This window comes from Nematolebias whitei, chromosome 14 (genome assembly GCF_014905685.2).
Source record: "Nematolebias whitei isolate Nwh7 chromosome 14, NemWhi1, whole genome shotgun sequence".
Classification (NCBI taxonomy): Eukaryota; Metazoa; Chordata; class Actinopteri; order Cyprinodontiformes; family Rivulidae; genus Nematolebias; species Nematolebias whitei.
This window is the reverse complement of record NC_056511.1, coordinates 939,994-958,533: the sequence shown is the minus strand read 5'-3', so window position 1 is coordinate 958,533 and position 18,540 is coordinate 939,994. Positions and strand designations below refer to the sequence as shown.

Genomic DNA, 18,540 nt, shown 5'->3' with positions numbered 1-18,540 from the left:
GGTTCTGGTTGTCAGCAGCAAACTGGTTGATCCACTCTGAGAAGGTGATATTTAAGAGACTGAGCTGAATACAGCACCTCAGACTGAGGAAGTCTCTCGGATGAGAGACAAAACGTTTCATTATTTTTGCTTTTTTTTTTTTTTTAAATGTCCAGAGGACCAGATTGAACTTTTCTGGATTTTTCTACCTGGATTATTGAGCATGCATCAGGATATCTATGTTTGTATGTCTTTGGAAACACGCTTCTTGGATCTGCATGGTTAAAATCACCAGCCAAGATGAGAAAAGCATTAGGGTGGGCTGTCTGCTGCTCATGATGTGCAGATACAGTTAGTGCCTCACTTCTATTTTTGTTGCTGGAGCTTGAAGGAATATGAACAGCAACGGTTATAACAGCTGTAAATTCCTTCGGTAAATAGAATGGCCGACCTTTAATAACCATAAACTCCACTAAAGGTGAGCAATGTTTGTAGACCACAGCAGCATCACGACACCAGACATTAATGATATAACACAGAGCCCCCTGCCGCCGCGGGTCTTACCGCCCTCAATGAGAGCTCTGTCCACTCGATAGCATGTTAGCCACTGGAGCCGAATAGCATGGTCCAGAACGTTGTTACTAAGCCATGTTTCCACAAACACAAAAACACAACAGCCTCTCACTTAATGTCTCAGTCGCTCTTAATGGTATAAATAGACAAAAAAGAGCAGGTTTGGAAATGCTGGCAGGTTGCCAGATAATAAATTATGAAATATTGAACTGTTGCTTTAAAATGATTATATTTTGACCCAAACTGTCCTCTGTGCTTAGTGAGAGTGTTGTAAGATTAGGTGCGTGTTGTGTTCAATGAACATGTGCACAGAAAAGGAGGGGTTAGAAAACCATTTTTGTTTATCTGGCAACCCCAGCTGGGTTCAGTTGCATGCAGTGTCGGCATCAGCATTTGGACCAAGGATGTTGTTGGTTCAGGTTAGGTTTATTTGTCATATGCAAAAATCAACACAAGGTCAACAAAGTTTCAACAATGGTTTGATCCTATATGCTGAATATAGGATATATCCTATAATCCTACATTTTACTCTGACAATCTCCACTCTGAGACCAGGATTCAGAAGCTTTCAGTTTCAGAGACAATGAGGACTGTAGTTGTGAACCCAGAGGGCCGAACCGCAGCAGAAATGCTCCGGTTTTACTAAAAACTGCGTCGTGTAAATGGGACCTCTGATCGCACTGACCTCAGTCAGGAGGTTCAAGGTCTTCACAGCACAATTAGAAAATACCTGAACAACTCTGGCTTGTTTGGGAGGGCTGTAGGAGGAAGTTTCTTCTCTCTAAAGCAACATATCAGCAGGATTTGGGTTTCTGAAGGAGCCACAAGTCTTCTCGGTCCGGGAGATTAAAGGACCTTTACCGGCACATACAGGTAGACTCAAAAATCTGATGAAAAACAGAGAAACTAAAGACAAAATAGATAATTTGAGACTGGAAATGGATAAAAGCCCAGCAGGATGCAAGACAGAGAGGATCTGAGTGTTTCAAACTTGGAAGGGGTTTTGGTAAGATCCAGATGTTCATGACTCAGAATTACATCAGCAGCTGGATGATGAAACTTGCCTTTATTTTCAAAACAAAATAAGTTGGTACACACATGATGAATGTGAAAACCTGAGCAGGGCTAGAGCTCTCTGAAAACCAGGGTCAGTTCTCAAGACCAGGTTCTGGTCTTTCTCTCTACAGGGATTAGTTCTGGAGGTCAGGAGAAAAGGAGGTGAAGGTTTCCTCAGTCAGTTTCTGAGTTTTTAGTGGACTGACAAATAAGCGCATAATACCTGTGAGTTCAGTGATTCCTGTCTGTCCGGGCCACTCTGGGTTTGTTGACCCGGCTTCGAAGGTTCTGCAGCTGTTTTTCCTTCAGAAGCTGCTGGATTCGTTTGTTCTGGGTTCGTTCTCGTAAAGATGGGATCTGCAGCACAAAATAGTCCTGCTGTTTTCTGGAAGTCTCACTGTCCATTCCTACAATGTGGTACTGGACCTCGTCTACAGAGTTGTTATTCTTCTCTGAGACCAGGACCAAAGGGGATGAGGACCCCACTGCCTTTGAGACCAGGATCGAAGGGGATGAAGACCCCTCCTCTGAGGCCTTAGTGACGATGATGTCGCCAACATTTGGGGATGTTGTTGTGAGGAACTCTGGGGTTGCAGGTGTTCTGGTTGGGGCTGGTGTTTGGTGTTGAGTTACCATGAGTGCTGTGAGCAAGTGCATGATGGGAGTTTTCTGCTTGAATAAATATGGTAGAGCACTTCTTGTGGGCCTCCTTGTAGTGGTGGGGCTAGTGGTTCCTGGACTGACTGCAGAGGGAGATGGTGGTTCCGTAAATACCAATAACTCTCTGTAATCACTGTAGTCCACATAGACAAAGTCAGTGCTGGTCTTGCTGGTGGGGAGAGGTGTATTGATGATGTCACTGATTACATCACTGTTCTCCAATAAGCTGGAGGTGGTCGGTGACATCATGGACTCAGTGGTTGGTTTCCAGGAACTAAAAGACAAAAGCACAGAAACAGAAACAAGCCATTTTAAATTCAAACTGGTTTTACTTTTTGAGCAGTGAAACAAATATTTATGACTTTTCTTATGAAAAATAATCTAGATTTTAATGTGAACCAATCTCACTGTATTCTGAAAGTAACACTTTTACATCTTAATAATTAAAAATTGGTTCAGCAATGACCATGATCTTCTCTTGGCCTCAGTCAGCAGGTCAAAGGTCATGATCTTTCTAAAAACAAAATGGCAGGATGACAGGTTTTGAAAGTTTCATCTGAAGGAACCACAATACTTCTGGGACAGAAACAGACCAAAGGACAGATGTTTACCCAGAATGCCTGGTGGTGATGTGCTGATGGTTTAAGCTCCTTGCTGTCAACCACCGACTCCTCTGTGGACCAAATAATTCTAGAGACAAAATAACCTTTAGAACCCGAGGGTTTAGGGCTTGTCTTGTTTCAGAACAGTCCTGTCCCACGTCCTTGTCATGGCCCGTGTCTTGTCATATCTCTGTCCTGTCTAGGGGTTGACCGACTACATAATTTTTAAACTCGACATTAACATAATGAAGGGCAGCACGGTGGCGCAACTGGTAGAGCTGCTGCCTCTCAGTGAGCAGGTCCCTGGTTCAAACCCCGGTCCAGGGGCCTTTCTGGGTGGAGTTTGCATGTTCTCTCCGTGCATGCGTGGGTTTTCTCCAGGTACTCCAGTTTCCTCCCACAGACCAAAAACATGCATGTTAGGCTGATTGGTAACTCTAAATTGTCCCCAGGTGTGAGTGAGAGAGTGAATGGTTGTTTGTCTCGTTTGTCTCTATGTGTCCCTGTGATGGACTGGAGACCCATCCAGGGTGTCCCCCGCCCCTCGCACAGTGATTGCTGGACATGGGCACCGGCGACCCCCGTGACCCAAAATGGAAAAAACGGTTAAAGATAATGGATGGATTAACATAATGGCTGTCCCTACGAGGTACAGTGGATTCCCCCTCAGTGGATCATCGACGCTTGAGGACTCAAGATCCCCTAACTCAGCTCATCGGAGCTAGGAAATTCCTATCTTAGGGGTTCTTCAGTCTTTGGAACATCAAAATTAGCCAACAGAAGGTTCTAAGCCTTGAATGTGCTTTTTATTATCGATTATACCGTGTATTAAATGTAATCATTTTGAAATTGTGCTGATGACGCTGTTCCCCTGCCAATCATTAATTAAAGCAAAGCATAAATGATAAATCTCTGGACTATCATTTCATCACTTCGTGTTCGTTCAATTCTAACAAAAAGGGAGGTTTTTAAAGGTGTCTTTGCTCTGATTAAACAACACCCTGGAATCTTATGCCTAGATTCTAAAAAATGCCAGATCTGTAACAATAGCAGTTCTACAACTGAGGGTGAGCGACCGTAGAATATGAGTTTTCCCTGTGAATAACGATCCAACTCCGGCTGCTAAGTTGGGCGAGTCACGGGGTGAGATAAGGGTGTGACTCATAGATGGAGGTCGTTAACAAATCTGGGTGAGTCACCTTCAACACAGCCTTAAATAGAACTAAACTAAGGTCATTCTGGGTGATACCCAAGTGCTAGAATTAGTTTGTGATGCCCCTAAGAGGAGAGGCTGCAGTGGGGTAAGCAATAACTCGGGTGGTAACTTCACTGGGTAGAAAAACACCCTGTCATGTATGTCCTGTCGTCCCACCTGCTGCTGATGTTGCTGAAGTCTCTTTGAATGCAGGACTTGCAGCACATCTGTCTGTATCCAGTGATGGAGCAGTAACGACTCAGCATCTCCATCCGACAAAACGCAGAGCGGTCACCATGGCAACGCTGTCCTGGAGAAAGTAAAGGATCAGGTGATCATCAAAACCTTCACATTTCATCAGCTGAAGATTTGACAAGCAGCTCGAGACGACCAGAGGTAGAAAATGTAATAAAACTGTAGTTCGATTTTTTTCAAAAAATTCAACTGAATCAAACATTGAACGATGAATCCATCCATTAATTCACATGCTTCTTGTAATAATCACTTCCTTTTCTGTTTTATTGTGTTAAACATGTCTCTGGACTGATGCTAGGAAAATGAGATTTCCCACAAACCTAATTTTTGTCTCGCTCAATAACTTTCATCTCTCCCGTTTGATTTTTAGCATGTATTTTATGAACAAAGAGGTTTCAAAATGTCCAAAGAAAGCATTTCAGACAGAAATCAAACTGTCCCTCTAGTTGTGTCAAATGTTCCTGGAGATTTAAGAAATTAAGAATTGATTTTAATTTATTTTAAGCTATGACATGCTCCCCTGACTGACACCAAGAAGAAGAAATACAGAATAAAAGTTCATTTCTTACTAGAAGAGATCTGTGGCACTGGGAAGTTTGGGTTCGACCGGGACAACCACTGGATGATGGCATTTTTCTGGTCACCTGCAAAGGAAGACAAAGCCTCAGTAAGAGTCGATAGCTCCATGGCTTTTAAAGATAAAGGCACGTGATTGTCTGACACATACCGCTGCAGGGCGGGGTCTGGCAGGAACGTGTTCTGATTGGTTGATGATCACTGCAATTTCCTGTCGAACCTTCGAAGTTTAAACACGCGACCTGACGTTCCTGAGTTCCGTTTCCACAAGAGATGGAACACTGCCCAAAGGTAAGGACCAGGTTTTTCATGAATCCTAACAAACATCCTAAAACTACAAATAAAAACTTAGACGAGGACACCAGGACAGGCAACCAGGAACTCCATCAGTGTTCAGAAAGAGGAGCAGTAAAAAGTAAAACAGAGCGATGAACATGCTAGTGGTAGAGAAATGGAGAAGTAGCCTGGAAGGAAGTTGGAGAAGTTCAGAAAGATGTTTTGAGATGGATCTGAAACGAGAACAAACATTTATTGGGACAGAAAAAGTCTTCAGGTAATCCTGACCAGAGGAGGCCATTTTAGGAGACATCCACATGGGAATGTTTGTGGATGTGCAAGAGTACTTTTCATTTTTTCAGCCTTGAGTCCACATGGAAATTCCCAGAATTCTTAACTGACTTACTACTAAACTCTGATCAACTCATAATAATGGGTGATTTCAATATTTGTGTAGATGTTGAAAGTGATAGCTCAAGCATAGTCTTTAAAAATTTAAAAGTCAATTGTTGTTTTTTACCCAGAACGTTCACACATCTACTCATTCTCATCATCACACTCTTGATCTGGTTCTGACTTACGGAATTGAGATTAATAACTTAGTAATACTTTCTCAAAATCCTGTTCTGTCTGAATGTTTTTTAATAACCTTTGGGTTTACATTAAATGACTACACAGTCACTGAGAGTAAATTTCATCTCAGCAGGTGCTCATCAGAAAACTCTGTAACTAAATTAAAGATTCTCTTCCATCAATGTTTTCCTCTGTCTTGCAGAGTAATGCATCAGAGAAAGTGACTTAGATCATGTAGTTGATCATCTTACAACTACTTTGCAAGCTTACCTTACCATACCATACCAATTTATTTCTAAAGCAATTAAAATACAACAAGCAGCCGTCCGAAGTGCTGTATAAAATTAAAAACAAACAAAAAACAGTAAAACAATAAAAACACCTAAATATATATATAAAAAATAATCAGAACATCATAACTTCACTCGATAAAACTGCTCTGCCAAAATAGAAAGTCAGTAAGTCAGAGGAGACTGGCTCATTGGTTCAATTCTGAATTATGTACTTTAAAGCAGGCATCTAGAAAGCTGAAAAGAAAGTGGCACTCCACCAACATTGAATAATTCAATTCAATTCAATTCAATTCAGTTTATTTCTATAGCACCAAATCACAACAAAGTTGTCTCAGGGCGCTTTACAGGAACATTCACATACATAGAAAAGCCAATTAGTAAAGTTCTCTATCTAATGAAGCAACAGACAAGTTGAATCTTGAAGAATTTTCAACAATGTTCAGTCAGGTCATCTGGACTGTTCCTTTTTTTGCTGAGACGTTTCGTCCTTCATCCAAAGGACTATCAATGATTTATCTGCTTCTGTCCCTCTTTCCTGTGGGGTCCTGCAAGGTTCCATTCTTGGACCCCTTCTGTTCTCATTGTATCTACTCCCCTTGGGGTCAATCCTGAGGAAACATGGTATTTCGTTTCATTGTTATGTCAATGATTCTCAGATCTATCTGCCCTTAAAACCTCAGATCCTGCTCCATCCACCCTTTGCTAAAACGCTTTGATGACATCAAGACTTGGATGGCTGCGAACTTCTTGAGTTTTAACAATCAGAAAACTGAGGTCATTGTGTTTAACCCAAGCTCTACCGCTGTCACTGATCCTGGAAACCTGCACTACCTTCAGCCACATCTAAAACAGTTGGTTACCAATCTCGGGATAGTGTTAAACTTGGACTTTGTTAATAAACAGATCAACTCTGTTCTTCAAAAAAGCTTCTTTCAGTTAAAGGCAAATAGCAAAGCTTAAGTCCGTTCTTTTCAGATCCAACCTTGAAAAATTAGTCCATGCATTCATTCATGCCTACATTTAGGCCTTCTACAATAAAAGGGTCAGAAGTAGAGCAGGTGACTGATTTTAAATACCTTGGAACAATAATTGACAACAAGTTGACCTTTGAGCCCAACACTGACTGTATTTACAAGACCAGACTGTGTCTACACCTTCTGTATAAGCTAAGGAGCTTTAATGCAAGCAAAATTACTTTGCAGTTGGTGTACAGGTCACTGGTTGAAAGTGTTGTTTCATTTAATATTGTCTCATGGTATGGGAACCTCCCAGCCAGAGACAGGAACAAGTTGTCCCGGGTGGTCAGACAAGGTAGTAAAGTCATTGGTCATCAACAAATGACACCTACAGACCTGTACAGTCAGGTTCTGGAAAAAAAGGCAATCCAGGTTCACAATGACCCAACTCATCCACTGCAACCATTATTCAGGTTGGTACCATCTGGTAGAAGACTCCTGGTTCCTTTAGCAAAAAAACATGGTACAAAAAGTCATTTGTTCCCTCTGCGGTGAATGAACTTAACAAGGTTCTATTTAAACGCAGCCTCACATGACAAACCACTGTCTGCTGAGAAGTTTTCATATTCTAATGTATCGTGTATTTTAGAATGGTTTTAACTGAATGTTTTAAATTGATTTAGCAAAGCTTTTTAAAGTTTTTTAATCACATTTTTACTTTGTATTGTTTTTATAAGCCAGATGTCAAAGACAAATCTCCATTTCATTGAATGTTATGGACAATAAAGTTGAATTGATTGACTGATTGATTTCAACCTGGCTGGACTACTGTAACTCACTTTATGTTGGGGCCAGTCAGGTCTCTCTTTCACGTCTCCAGCTCGTACAAAATACTGCAGCTTGGCTCTTAACAGGAACTCGCAGGCTTGAGCACATTACTCCGGTTCTGTCCTCCCTTCACTGGCTTCCTGTGCATGTCAGAATAAATTTTAAAATTCTCCTGCTGACATTCAAGTGCATTAATGGCCTTGCACCCTCACACCTCTCCGACCTTCTTCATCTCTGGTAAGATGGCGCCCGTGTACGTGGCTTGCAATCCACCTCTGCTGATGGTGTTGGGATTATTTGTTTTTTGTTCATTTTTCATCTGAGACATGAACTCGCTGCTGGTGTATGACCGACAACAGCTTCTGGATCTTCGATATTCTGCCGCCGATGTCCATCCATCCATCCATCCATCCATTATCTTTACCCGCTTATTCCATTTTGGGTCACGGGGGTCGCTGGTGCTCATGTCCAGCAATCACTGTGCGAGGGGCGGGGGACACCCTGGATGGGTCGCAAGTCCATCACAGGGACACATAGAGACAAACGAGACAAACAACCATTCACTCTCTCACTCACACCTAGGGACAATTTAGAGTTACCAATCAGCCTAACATGCATGTTTTTGGTCTGTGGGAGGAAACCGGAGTACCTGGAGAAAACCCACACATGCAAGGAGAGAACATGCAAAGTCCACCCAGAAAGGCCCCTGGACCGGGGTTTGAACCAAGGACCTGCTCGCTGAGAGGCAGCAGCTCTACCAGTTGCGCCACCGTGCTGAAAAGGAGGAACCCAGACCCAGACCAGTGGTCATTCCAGATGTTGAGGGAGTATCAGAGAAACTGAGACGTTTATTTTCTAAACATAACGTCCCAGTGGCTTTTAAACCCCAAAATACATTAAAGACTGGTTCATCCCAAAGATCCAGTCCCCCAGCACAAACAGAGTAATGTTGTGTATGTTGTTCAGTGTCAGGAGGGTGATCAGTCTTACATCGGGGAAACTAAACAGCCACTGGCCAAAAGGATGGACCAGCACAGAAGATCAACATCATCAGGCCAGGACTCTGAGGTCTACACTCATCTCCAGGCCAGAGGTCACTCTTTCAGGGATGAAGATGTTCACATCCTGGACAGAGAGGAACGATGGTTTGAGAGAGGAGTAAAGGAGGCCATCTTTGTGAAAAGAAATCGTCCATCATTAAACAGGGGTGGAGCCTCCGGGTTCAACTGTCCCCCTCTTACAATGCTGTGATTGCTAGTATCACTCAGCCCTCTGTGAACAGTAAACAGCCATCAGTGTGCTAATGATCCATTGTTAGGCTGATGGTCCTTCTTGAGCATGTGATCAGCTGGTTCTGGTTGTCAGCAGGAAACCGGTTGATCCACTCTGAGAAGGTGCTATTTAAGAGACTGAGCTGAATACAGCACCTCAGACTGAGGAAGTCCTCAGGATGAGAGACGAAACATTTCTACATTTTTTTTTTTTTTTTTTGAATGTCCAGAGGACCAGATTTAACTTTTTTAGACGTTTCACAGATGTTTATAACTCTGAAATGATCATTCAGCCCCCGGTGTTTCTCACCACCACTGAGGAGCTGACGTCCCAGTTCAACTCTGCTTAAAGACTCTGGATCATGTTGCTCCTGTTAAAACTAAAAAATCAAAACTCAGAGCAGAACCTTGGCTGAGTGACGTCACCAAGGCCGTTAGGCAGCAATGTAGGAGGACGGAGCGCAAATGGATGAAAGACAGGCTGCAGGTCTCTTTTCAAATACTTAAAGAGAGTTGGCGCCGTTATCAGAAAGCAGTGAAAGCTGCTAAATCCAAATACTTCTCTGATATCATAACCTCAAACTCTCACAACCCACGTGTCCTCTTCTCTACCCTAAACTCTGTTCTCCACCTCACTGAACCATCACCTCTGGAAGCCTCGACTGAGCTGTGCGACAACTTCCTACATTAAACATTCCATACATTCCATCATTAAACAGGGGCGGAGCCTCCGGGTTCAACTGTCCCCCTCTTACAATGCTGTGATTGCTAGTATCACTCAGCCCTCTGTGAACAGTAAACAGCCATCAGGTGCTAATGATCCATTGTTAGGCTGATGGTCCTTCTTGAGCATGTGATCAGCTGGTTCTGGTTGTCAGCAGCAAACTGGTTGATCCACTCTGAGAAGGTGCTATTTAAGAGACTGAGCTGAATACAGCACCTCAGACTGAGGAAGTCTTTCAGATGAAGGATGAAACGTTTCTACAGCTTTTTTTTGTTGCTTTGTTTTGCTTTTTGAATGTCCAGAGGACCAGACTTAACTTTTTTAGATTTTTCTACCTCGATTATTGAGCATGCATCAGGATACTAGTAATAACAGCATTGTAATTTTTGATTGTAGTTTTTAATTGTAGTTTTTTTTGTGTGGAATACTGGAAACCCCTTTTTTATGGAATACTTGATGCGGCCCAGCCTCGCCCAGACTCCAGCGGCCCCCAGGTAAGTTGAGTTTGAGACCCCTGTGCTAAAGGTTTCTTCCTCATGAGGGAGTTTTTTCTTTCCACTGTTGCCTTCATGCTTGCTCAAGATGAGAGTTCTGTGATGGAGTTAAACTTAGAGCAGTCTGCTCCTCAGATAAATAATGTTCAATTATTATTTTATAGATGAATGTTTCTGTTCAGTCCCTGAGATGAATTTTGATGTGACTTGGAGCTATAGAAATAAACTGAATTGAATTGAAATGGTACTTTAGGAGCCCCAAAACAACATTTTTGAAAACAGGTTCTAGAATAAAAACATCTTGGAATGCAACCCTCAAATTTTCAGCCTGAACTCAACCTTCTGACACTTCTTAAAGCTTCTGAAACAACACCTCTGACCTAACCTCCCATCCAACCCCATCATACTGTAACAGAAACCATGTCAGACTCCATTTTTGAACTGAGTTGCTAAACTACAGCAGCCCTCCAATAACCTTTTATCACTTCAGTTAGCAGGCAAAGACAGGAAGTCGTCCTTTTAAAGTTAAATGTTTCTAAGACAAAAGAGACTGTCACTGATTTTAGAAAAGGCTCTTCAGTTGCCACGTCTGTCATGAAACATGAAACGGTGAAACTGTTGATGTGGTGCATCAATATAACTATCTGGGAACTGTTCTTGATGACAAACTGGCCTTTGACCCCATGTGAACTCACTTTGTAAGAAGGCGGACAATATATTTTTATTGGAAGCTCTGTGGTTTTAATGTTGATTCTACTTTTATGAAAATGTTTTATTGAGTCTCTTTTCTTTCACCTTCATCTGGTGGTTTGGATGCAAAAACATCCTCAATGACCTACACAAGGTGAGGTCTGTGAACAAGGCCAGGCTGATTCTGGCAGATCTTGATCACCTACTCCATGGTGAGTTAAGATTGCTTCCATCTGGACGCAGGTATCTGCTGCCCACATGTAGGACGAACAGACTGAAAAACTCATTCATCGCTGCAGTGATCAGGCTTCTCAATGGACAGTGATAATTTCTGTACGGTTATTTTAATGTCTTAATGTCTGGTCTAGTATAGATGTTTGTTGTACCTACTGACTGTGAAAATTATTGTCCCTCAGTGATATTACAGATTCTTGAACTTGAACTTGAAGATGATGAGGAGATTAACTTATAAAATCATCAATCTTCTCTTTAGGACTACACCTACTTTTGCTCATAAGAAAGAAAAGGGAAAAAAGCTAGACACATGCCGTTCAGACAGCAAGAGGTCTGAAGTAGTCCATTCAAAGACTCTTGAATGTTTTTTTTAGGTTTTCTTACAGGGGTCCACGGCCCGGTTCTCCAGGCAGCAGGGCAGGGGAATCGGTTACAGGTTTTTTTGGACTCTGGTCGGTCTTCCCTACAGAGCCTACTGTTCACCGAGTGCTGCTGCTTTCCACTGCTGGACTCTTGCTGACAGCTCACCCAGCGCCGCTGCCACCCAGTCTGACCACAGGAGGTGCTGCAGGCCTCCCAGTCCCCAGTCACCCAGCTGACAGAGGGAACAGTCACATGTTAGCTCTGCTGCACTCTGAAAGGTGGGCAGTGTTCCTGTGGGGACCAGCTGTGTGTTACCGTGGAGACTTGCAGGTCTCAGTGTTGCACTTGCGGCTGATAGGTCTTGGTTTGTTGATGTTGGAGCAGTACGTCCTTTCCATCATTTCCCCATCAGCCTTCCTTCTGCAGCCAAACCTGGTGTACTGAGTCCCTTGGAACAAAGACTACCATCAAGTCCAGAAACATGTGCACCCTGATAACCAATAATCAGGATATACACTTGGTGGTAAAAATGACAATCAAATTAAATCATGTCAAATGACCCACCATTTATACCCTAAATGTTCCCAAGAAGAGAGACTATCAAGTCAAATAAAGTCCCAGTAATAAAAACTACCATCAAGTCCAGAACCATTTGTACCCTTGTAAACAACAACCAGAATGTGGGACTATGTGTACCTCCTCCACAGGGTTTGGAACAGTGTGACCACTTCTTCAGAGCCCAATCATACAAAACTGCATCCTCCTGGACCAGGTTAGACTCCAGAGAAGACCGTAGCTCATCCTGGATGATGTACCTGTAAGAGACTGTCACCTTGGAGTCGCCATGGGATCGGACCTGTGGGACAGAAAACAAAAGCTGTTGTTTGTTCTGGGTTACCCCTCATCAGAGAAAAATTTCATCCTGGTTCTTCTGACAGTGACTGACCATCAGCAGGACATCATACTTCAGTGGCCCGGTGGTCTGGATGGACTCTTGCTCACCGGTCCTGTTGTACTCCCAGACCACACCCTTTTCAATCAGCTCTCTGGACTCAGGTAGCTCATCTTCATCATTGAGGAACAGGTGACCTGTCTCCTGGTTTTTAACAGCTAGAACATGAAACACAGGGTCAGTGTCTTCCAGAAGCAACACTTGGTCTTCAGGTTCTACTGTCCTCTTACCCAGGATGTGGAAAGTTCCTTTGAATTCTTGGACAAGAAGGTGTCTGGCTCCTTTGGGGATGTCCAAGATCTTCAGGTAACCTGAGGGATGGAGTCAATTATCAGTTAATAAAACTACCAACGAGGGATAGATATACAGCTAACTGGAAATCAGCAATAACATTATGACTCCACTCGACATCTTAAAATCTACTGTGAACCTCTTAAGCTCTGCTGTGAACCTTTGAAGGTCTGCTGTGAACCTCTGACGGGCTGTTGTGAACCTCTCAAAGTCTACAGTGAACCTCTGAAAATCTACTGTGAACCTTTGAAGATCTGCTGTGAACTCTAAAAATCTACTGTGAACCTTGTAAGGACCGGAAATGCCTGAAGTTTTGATGTGAACCTGCAAAGATCTGCTGGGAACCTCTGAAGGTCTTCTGGGAACCCCTGATGGCCTGTTGTGAACCTCTGAAACTCTACTGTGAACCTCTGAAGGTGTGCCGTAAACCCCTGAAGGTCTAATGTGGACATCTGAAGGTCTGCTGTGGTGTATATCTTGCTGCAGAAAATCCTTTAAGTCACTGAAATTGTTCAATAGAACCTCCATGGTTAGTACTTGTTTATCCAGAACATCCTACAGATAATAGATTGGACAGAGATCTGGAGAATTTGGGGACCACACTTCAAACTAGTTGTCATGTTCCTCAAAGTATTATTGAAACATTTCTCCATCATGGCAGAGAGTATCATCCTAATGATAAAGGTTTTCTTGTTGTCTGCAGAGTTTGCGTTCCTTGGTGTCTGGTTCCATCTTGTGTTGTGTCTCTATCCTGATCCCTTGTGTCTCATTGCCTTTATTCTCTACACCTGTGAAGCTCACAGGTGTTGTGTGTTTGATCTTGTTAGTGTCTGCATTTAAGCCTGTGTGTTTTGTTTTCCCTGTGTCCTGACGTTGTTATCTGTCTTCTGGCAATGACCTGTTCTGCTCCCTGTGTATCCTTGAATTATATATGTAAGTTTTGCTAACCTGTCAGCCTTTTTGTTTTGTAAATAAATTCTTTATTTAATTATCATTCCTGAGTCCTCGACTGCATACCTGCACCACTGGGGTTACCAGCACCAGCCCCGATGTGACATTGTACTTCTATGTAGTAACTCTGGTAGGTCCTGACCTCCACAGAATAGGAACATTCCTCAGAGCTGCAGGTGTGAAAATGTTCTGATCCAGATGGTAAACCATCTTTGCTTGTCCTGATGCATGCTCAGTAATCCAGGTAGAAAATCTCAAAAAGTTAAGTCAGATCTTCTGGATGGATTAAAAAAAAAAAAGTGTTGAAATTGATGGAGATGTGAACGGTCACAGATGTTTTCACTTATTAATGTCAAATGTTATAACTCATATTACCGTGTGTGTGTGTGTGTGTGTGTGTGTGTTAAGGGTTGTTATGACTAGACTGAGTGCTGCATAAGCACGGAGCCTTTCACCTGAATAAGAAGGAGGCTGAAAGAGTCGTTTGACCTTGCTTTTGTCTGATAACATTATAAAAAGACATTTCCTCATGCCTGTGATGGACTTGCGACCTGTCCAGGGTGTACCCCGCCCCTCGCACGATGATTGCTGGATATGGGCACTGGCGACCCCCCGTGACCCAAAATGGAAGAAGCGCGTAAAATATAATGGATGGATGGATGGAATTTCTTCATGCTCTCTTTGATCAGACTTGGAGACGAAGTGTGATGTAAAAATCTTGTCTGCTTGTATTTCAACCTCTGCTCCATCTTACAAGATTAACCTGGGATTAAGAAAATTATCTGCCTCTCCTGTGTGGCATATTTATTTAATGAGCTACAAGGATAATATTAAATTGTCCTAACAGAAATGTTTCATCTTTAATCCAAATGGCTTTGTCAGTCTGATGAGCTACAACAAGCTCAGTCTAATAAATAGCCCCTTCTTAGTGGATCAGAGTGACCTCTGGCCTGCAGATGAGTGTAAACCACAGAGTCTTGGTCTGATGGTGTTGCTCTTCTATGCTGGGCCATACTTTTGGCTAGTGGCCAGTGAAGGAAGCCATCTTTTTGAAAAGAAACTGTCCATCATTAAACAGGGGCGGAGCCTCCATGTTCAACTGTCCCCCTCTTAGAATGCTGTTATTGCTAGTAGCACTCAATTCAATTTCAATTCAATTCAGTTTATTTACAAAGCGCCAAATCAAACAAAGTTGTCTCAGGACTTTACAGGAACATTCACATAAAAGCCAATTAGTAAAGTTCTCTATCTAAGGAATCCAGCAGACAAGTTGAATCTTGGCTTCGTTGCAGTCTCCCATCCTGAGCAAGCACAGTGGAGACAGTGGAAAGAAAAACTCCCTTTAACAGGAAGAAACCTCCAGCAGAACCAGCTCAGGACAAGAGACCATCTGCTCTGACCGGCTGGTTGAGAGGACAGGAAGGAGAGACAGACAAACACAGAATGGTAGGTCCAGGTATAGGTCCAGGTGTATCTGAAAGACAAAAACATGTTAAGGATAGAAAAAATAATTACAAATACAAAACAAGTTGAGCAGAGTAAGTAAAGACAGCAGCAGAGTGAAAAGTGAGGTCAGTTTGTCCTCCAGCAGTCTAAGCCTATAGCAGCATAACTAAGGGACAGCTCAGGAAACCCAAGCCGACCCCAACTATAGTTAGGAAAATATGGAACAATACGGTCTGTAATATAAGATGGAGCTAGGTTGTTGAGAGCTTTGTAGGTTATAAGTAAGATTTTGAATTCTATTCTGGATTTGACAGGAAGCCAATGGAGAGAACTCCTGTGAATAGTAAACAGCCATCAGGTGCTAATTATCCATTGTTAGGCTGATGGTCCTTCTTGACCATGTGAGCAGCTGGTTCTGGTTGTCAGCAGCAAAACTGGTTGATCCACTCTGAGAAGGTGCTATTTAAGAGACTGAGCTGAATACAGCACCTCAGACTGAGGAAGTCTTTCGGATTAAAGGTGAAACATGTCAGTATTTTTTTTTAATGTTTTGAATTCGTCCAGAGGACCTGACTAACTTTTATTGACATCTTTGTTTGGTTTTGTATACAATATAGCTGGTCAGACCAGCTATATTGTATGGTCTGGAGACAGTGGCACTGACAAAAAGACAGGAGACAGAGACATGGACAAAAAGACAGGAGAAAGAACTGGACGTGGCAGAAATCAAGATGTTGAGGTTCTTCTTAGGAGAGACAAGGCTGGATAAGATCAGGAATGAGATCATCAGAGGAACAGCACAGGTTGAACAACTGGGAGATAAAGTTAGAGAGGACACACTGAGATGGTTTGGACATGTCCAGAGGAGGGACAGTGGTTTGGACATGTCCAGAGGAGGGACAGTGGTTTGGACATGTCCAGAGGAGGGACAGTGGGTATATTGGTAGAAGGATGTTAGAAATGCAGCTGCCAGGAAAAAGACAAAGAGGAGATCTATGGATGCAGTTAGAGAGGACATGGAGGGAGTTGGACTGAGGACAGAGGATGCAGAGGACAGAGTGAGGTGGAAGAGGATGACTTGCTGTGACGACCCCTGAAGAGGGAAAAGCCGAAAGAAAAAGAAGAAGATTGGTTTTGGTTAAAAAAACAACAACAACTTAGTTTGTTTTCCCCAACAACTTGAATGACAAAGAGTTCACCTGATAGGCTTCACATACTGACATGTCAACTTGGTACCTTGTAATGGTCATAATGTCATGGTTGATCAGCGTGGACTCAAACCAGTCCAGTCAGTTCCTGCTCACCTTCTTTCCTGGTGCTGCGAGTGAAGTTTCCTTTAACAATCCTACAGGTGGATTTGTCTCCTCCACAGACTCCACACTCATCCTCCTGCTGGTCTGAAGCAATCTGACCGTCACATCCCACATGCTACAGGAGACCAGGTGAGACCAGGTGAGACCAGGGGCATGAGGTAAAGCAGGAGAGACAAGAGACCAAGGGCAAAATGTACAAAGGGTAGTCAAGTCAAGTCAGATTTATTCATAGCGCACATTTAAAACAGAAACTGTTACCAAAGTGCTTAACAAAAGTATCACAACATCAAATAAAAAGTAGCAAGATATATTTACAGCGCATGGAATAAAAATATAAAACCAAAAACAATTAGAAACAATGAAATACTAAATCAGATTACCCTGAGTTGAATGTCAATGAACATAGGTGAGTTTTTAGGAGTTTTAAAAATAGAGACTGAGGTGGCCTGTCGAATGTTGATGGGCAGATTGTTTCAGAGTTTAGGGCCCACGACTGAAAACACTCGATCTCCTCTGAGCTTCAGCTGGTTTTTGGTACGGCCAAAAGCAGCTGGTCTGATGAGCTCAAAGCCCGAGAAGGAGCATAAGGATGAAGAAGGTCAGAGAGATATGAGGGTGCGAGGCCGTTGATGCACTTGAACGTGAGCAGGAGAATTTTAAAATTGATTGTGGGTATGTCTGCACAACAATGTGCCCCATTTTTCATGCAAACCTTCAGATGCATCAAGAATGAAGTGACCGTTGAAACGTGTGCAGGCCCATGCCATTTTCATGGTTGGCATACGCACATTTCTATGGTTACTTGTCCATTGGCAACACTTAGAGTTGAGGCTGGGAAACTGTTAATGAGACTATTATTGTACACAACGGACACACGGGTGTGTCAGGCGTTATCTCACCCTCAAATATGTCATTGAATATTTGAGTCAAAATCCTCACTGCCATCTCTCCAAGACATTTCCAAACCTCCACTGGTCATCAGGTCCTACTGCCTTCCCCTTCTTCATTCTTTTCAGAGCTTTCTGGTCTTCACCCTCACTAATCTTTCCCACTTCCTGGTCCACAGTTTTTTTTCAGCTCTTTTGAGCTGCAGATGACTAAGGTCGGGAACACCGACTCATTTTATCGTGTTTTCATTTACCGACTTCCTGGTCCTGCCCGTGCATTTTTAGAAGATTTTTCTGAATTTTTATCTTCTGTTGTTAAGCTTGAGAAAGTTTTAATTCTTGGAGGTTTTAACCTTCATATTGATGACTCGTCCTGCATGCAGCCTCAGAGTTATTGTCACTCACAGAGGCGTTTCATTTTAAACAGCATGTTTCTGGGTCTAAACATACAGAAGGGCCATACTTTAGACCTTGTCTTCTCTTTTGGTCTCATCACTGACCAGCTGAGGTGGTGGACATTCCTGTCTTCGACCACTGCTGTGTGTATTTAATTAGTCTTTTAACCTCAACAGTCGTTCTCATAAAGTGATTTCTCAAAGGCGAATTATCAATCAAACTGCTGTTGAGAAATTCTCAGAACCATTTGAGCCCAGTTGTTTTGTTAGTTGCAGTGATGCTGATTCTGTTGTCGAGTCTTTTCATAGCCACTGCCTGTCTGTCTTAGATGAGGTTGCTTCTGTAAAGCACAAAATATCCTGTGGTAAGAACTCTTGTCCTTGGAGAAATGAGGAAATTGTGTTGTTCAGGAGATCATGTCATAAGATAGAGTGTTTGTAGAAATCTACTAAACTTGAAGTCCACAGTCTTAAACTTAAAGGAGCTGATCTCAACTCTAAATGAAATGATTAAACAGGTCAGGTCTGCATATTTTTCTAATCTTGTGAGTATAAATAAAAAATTAAAAAAAGTCTTGTTTGATACCATTAATAACATGGTTTCAGAAACGTGCGTTGGCCAGTAACCATAGAAACGTGAGTATGCCAGTAACCATAAAAATATGCATAGGCCAGTAACCACAGAAACGTGCGTATGCCAGTAACCA

General features: G+C 42.6%; 1 protein-coding gene across 1 annotated transcript in view; it reads right to left on the bottom strand.

The window, feature by feature from the left end:
* Positions 1 to 1,839: 1,839 nt before the first annotated feature.
* Positions 1,840 to 18,540, bottom strand: part of adamts2a (ADAM metallopeptidase with thrombospondin type 1 motif, 2a) — a 103,448-nt gene continuing 86,747 nt past the window's right edge. The window contains exons 17-26 of the mRNA XM_037688179.1: positions 16,543 to 16,666; positions 12,781 to 12,861; positions 12,545 to 12,708; positions 12,295 to 12,454; positions 11,914 to 12,046; positions 11,620 to 11,830; positions 5,048 to 5,177; positions 4,890 to 4,964; positions 4,243 to 4,375; positions 1,840 to 2,542 (exon numbers count right to left, since the gene is read on the bottom strand). Coding sequence (XP_037544107.1) covers positions 1,840 to 2,542; positions 4,243 to 4,375; positions 4,890 to 4,964; positions 5,048 to 5,177; positions 11,620 to 11,830; positions 11,914 to 12,046; positions 12,295 to 12,454; positions 12,545 to 12,708; positions 12,781 to 12,861; positions 16,543 to 16,666 — 1,914 coding nt within the window. The remainder of the gene's footprint in view (positions 2,543 to 4,242; positions 4,376 to 4,889; positions 4,965 to 5,047; positions 5,178 to 11,619; positions 11,831 to 11,913; positions 12,047 to 12,294; positions 12,455 to 12,544; positions 12,709 to 12,780; positions 12,862 to 16,542; positions 16,667 to 18,540) is intronic.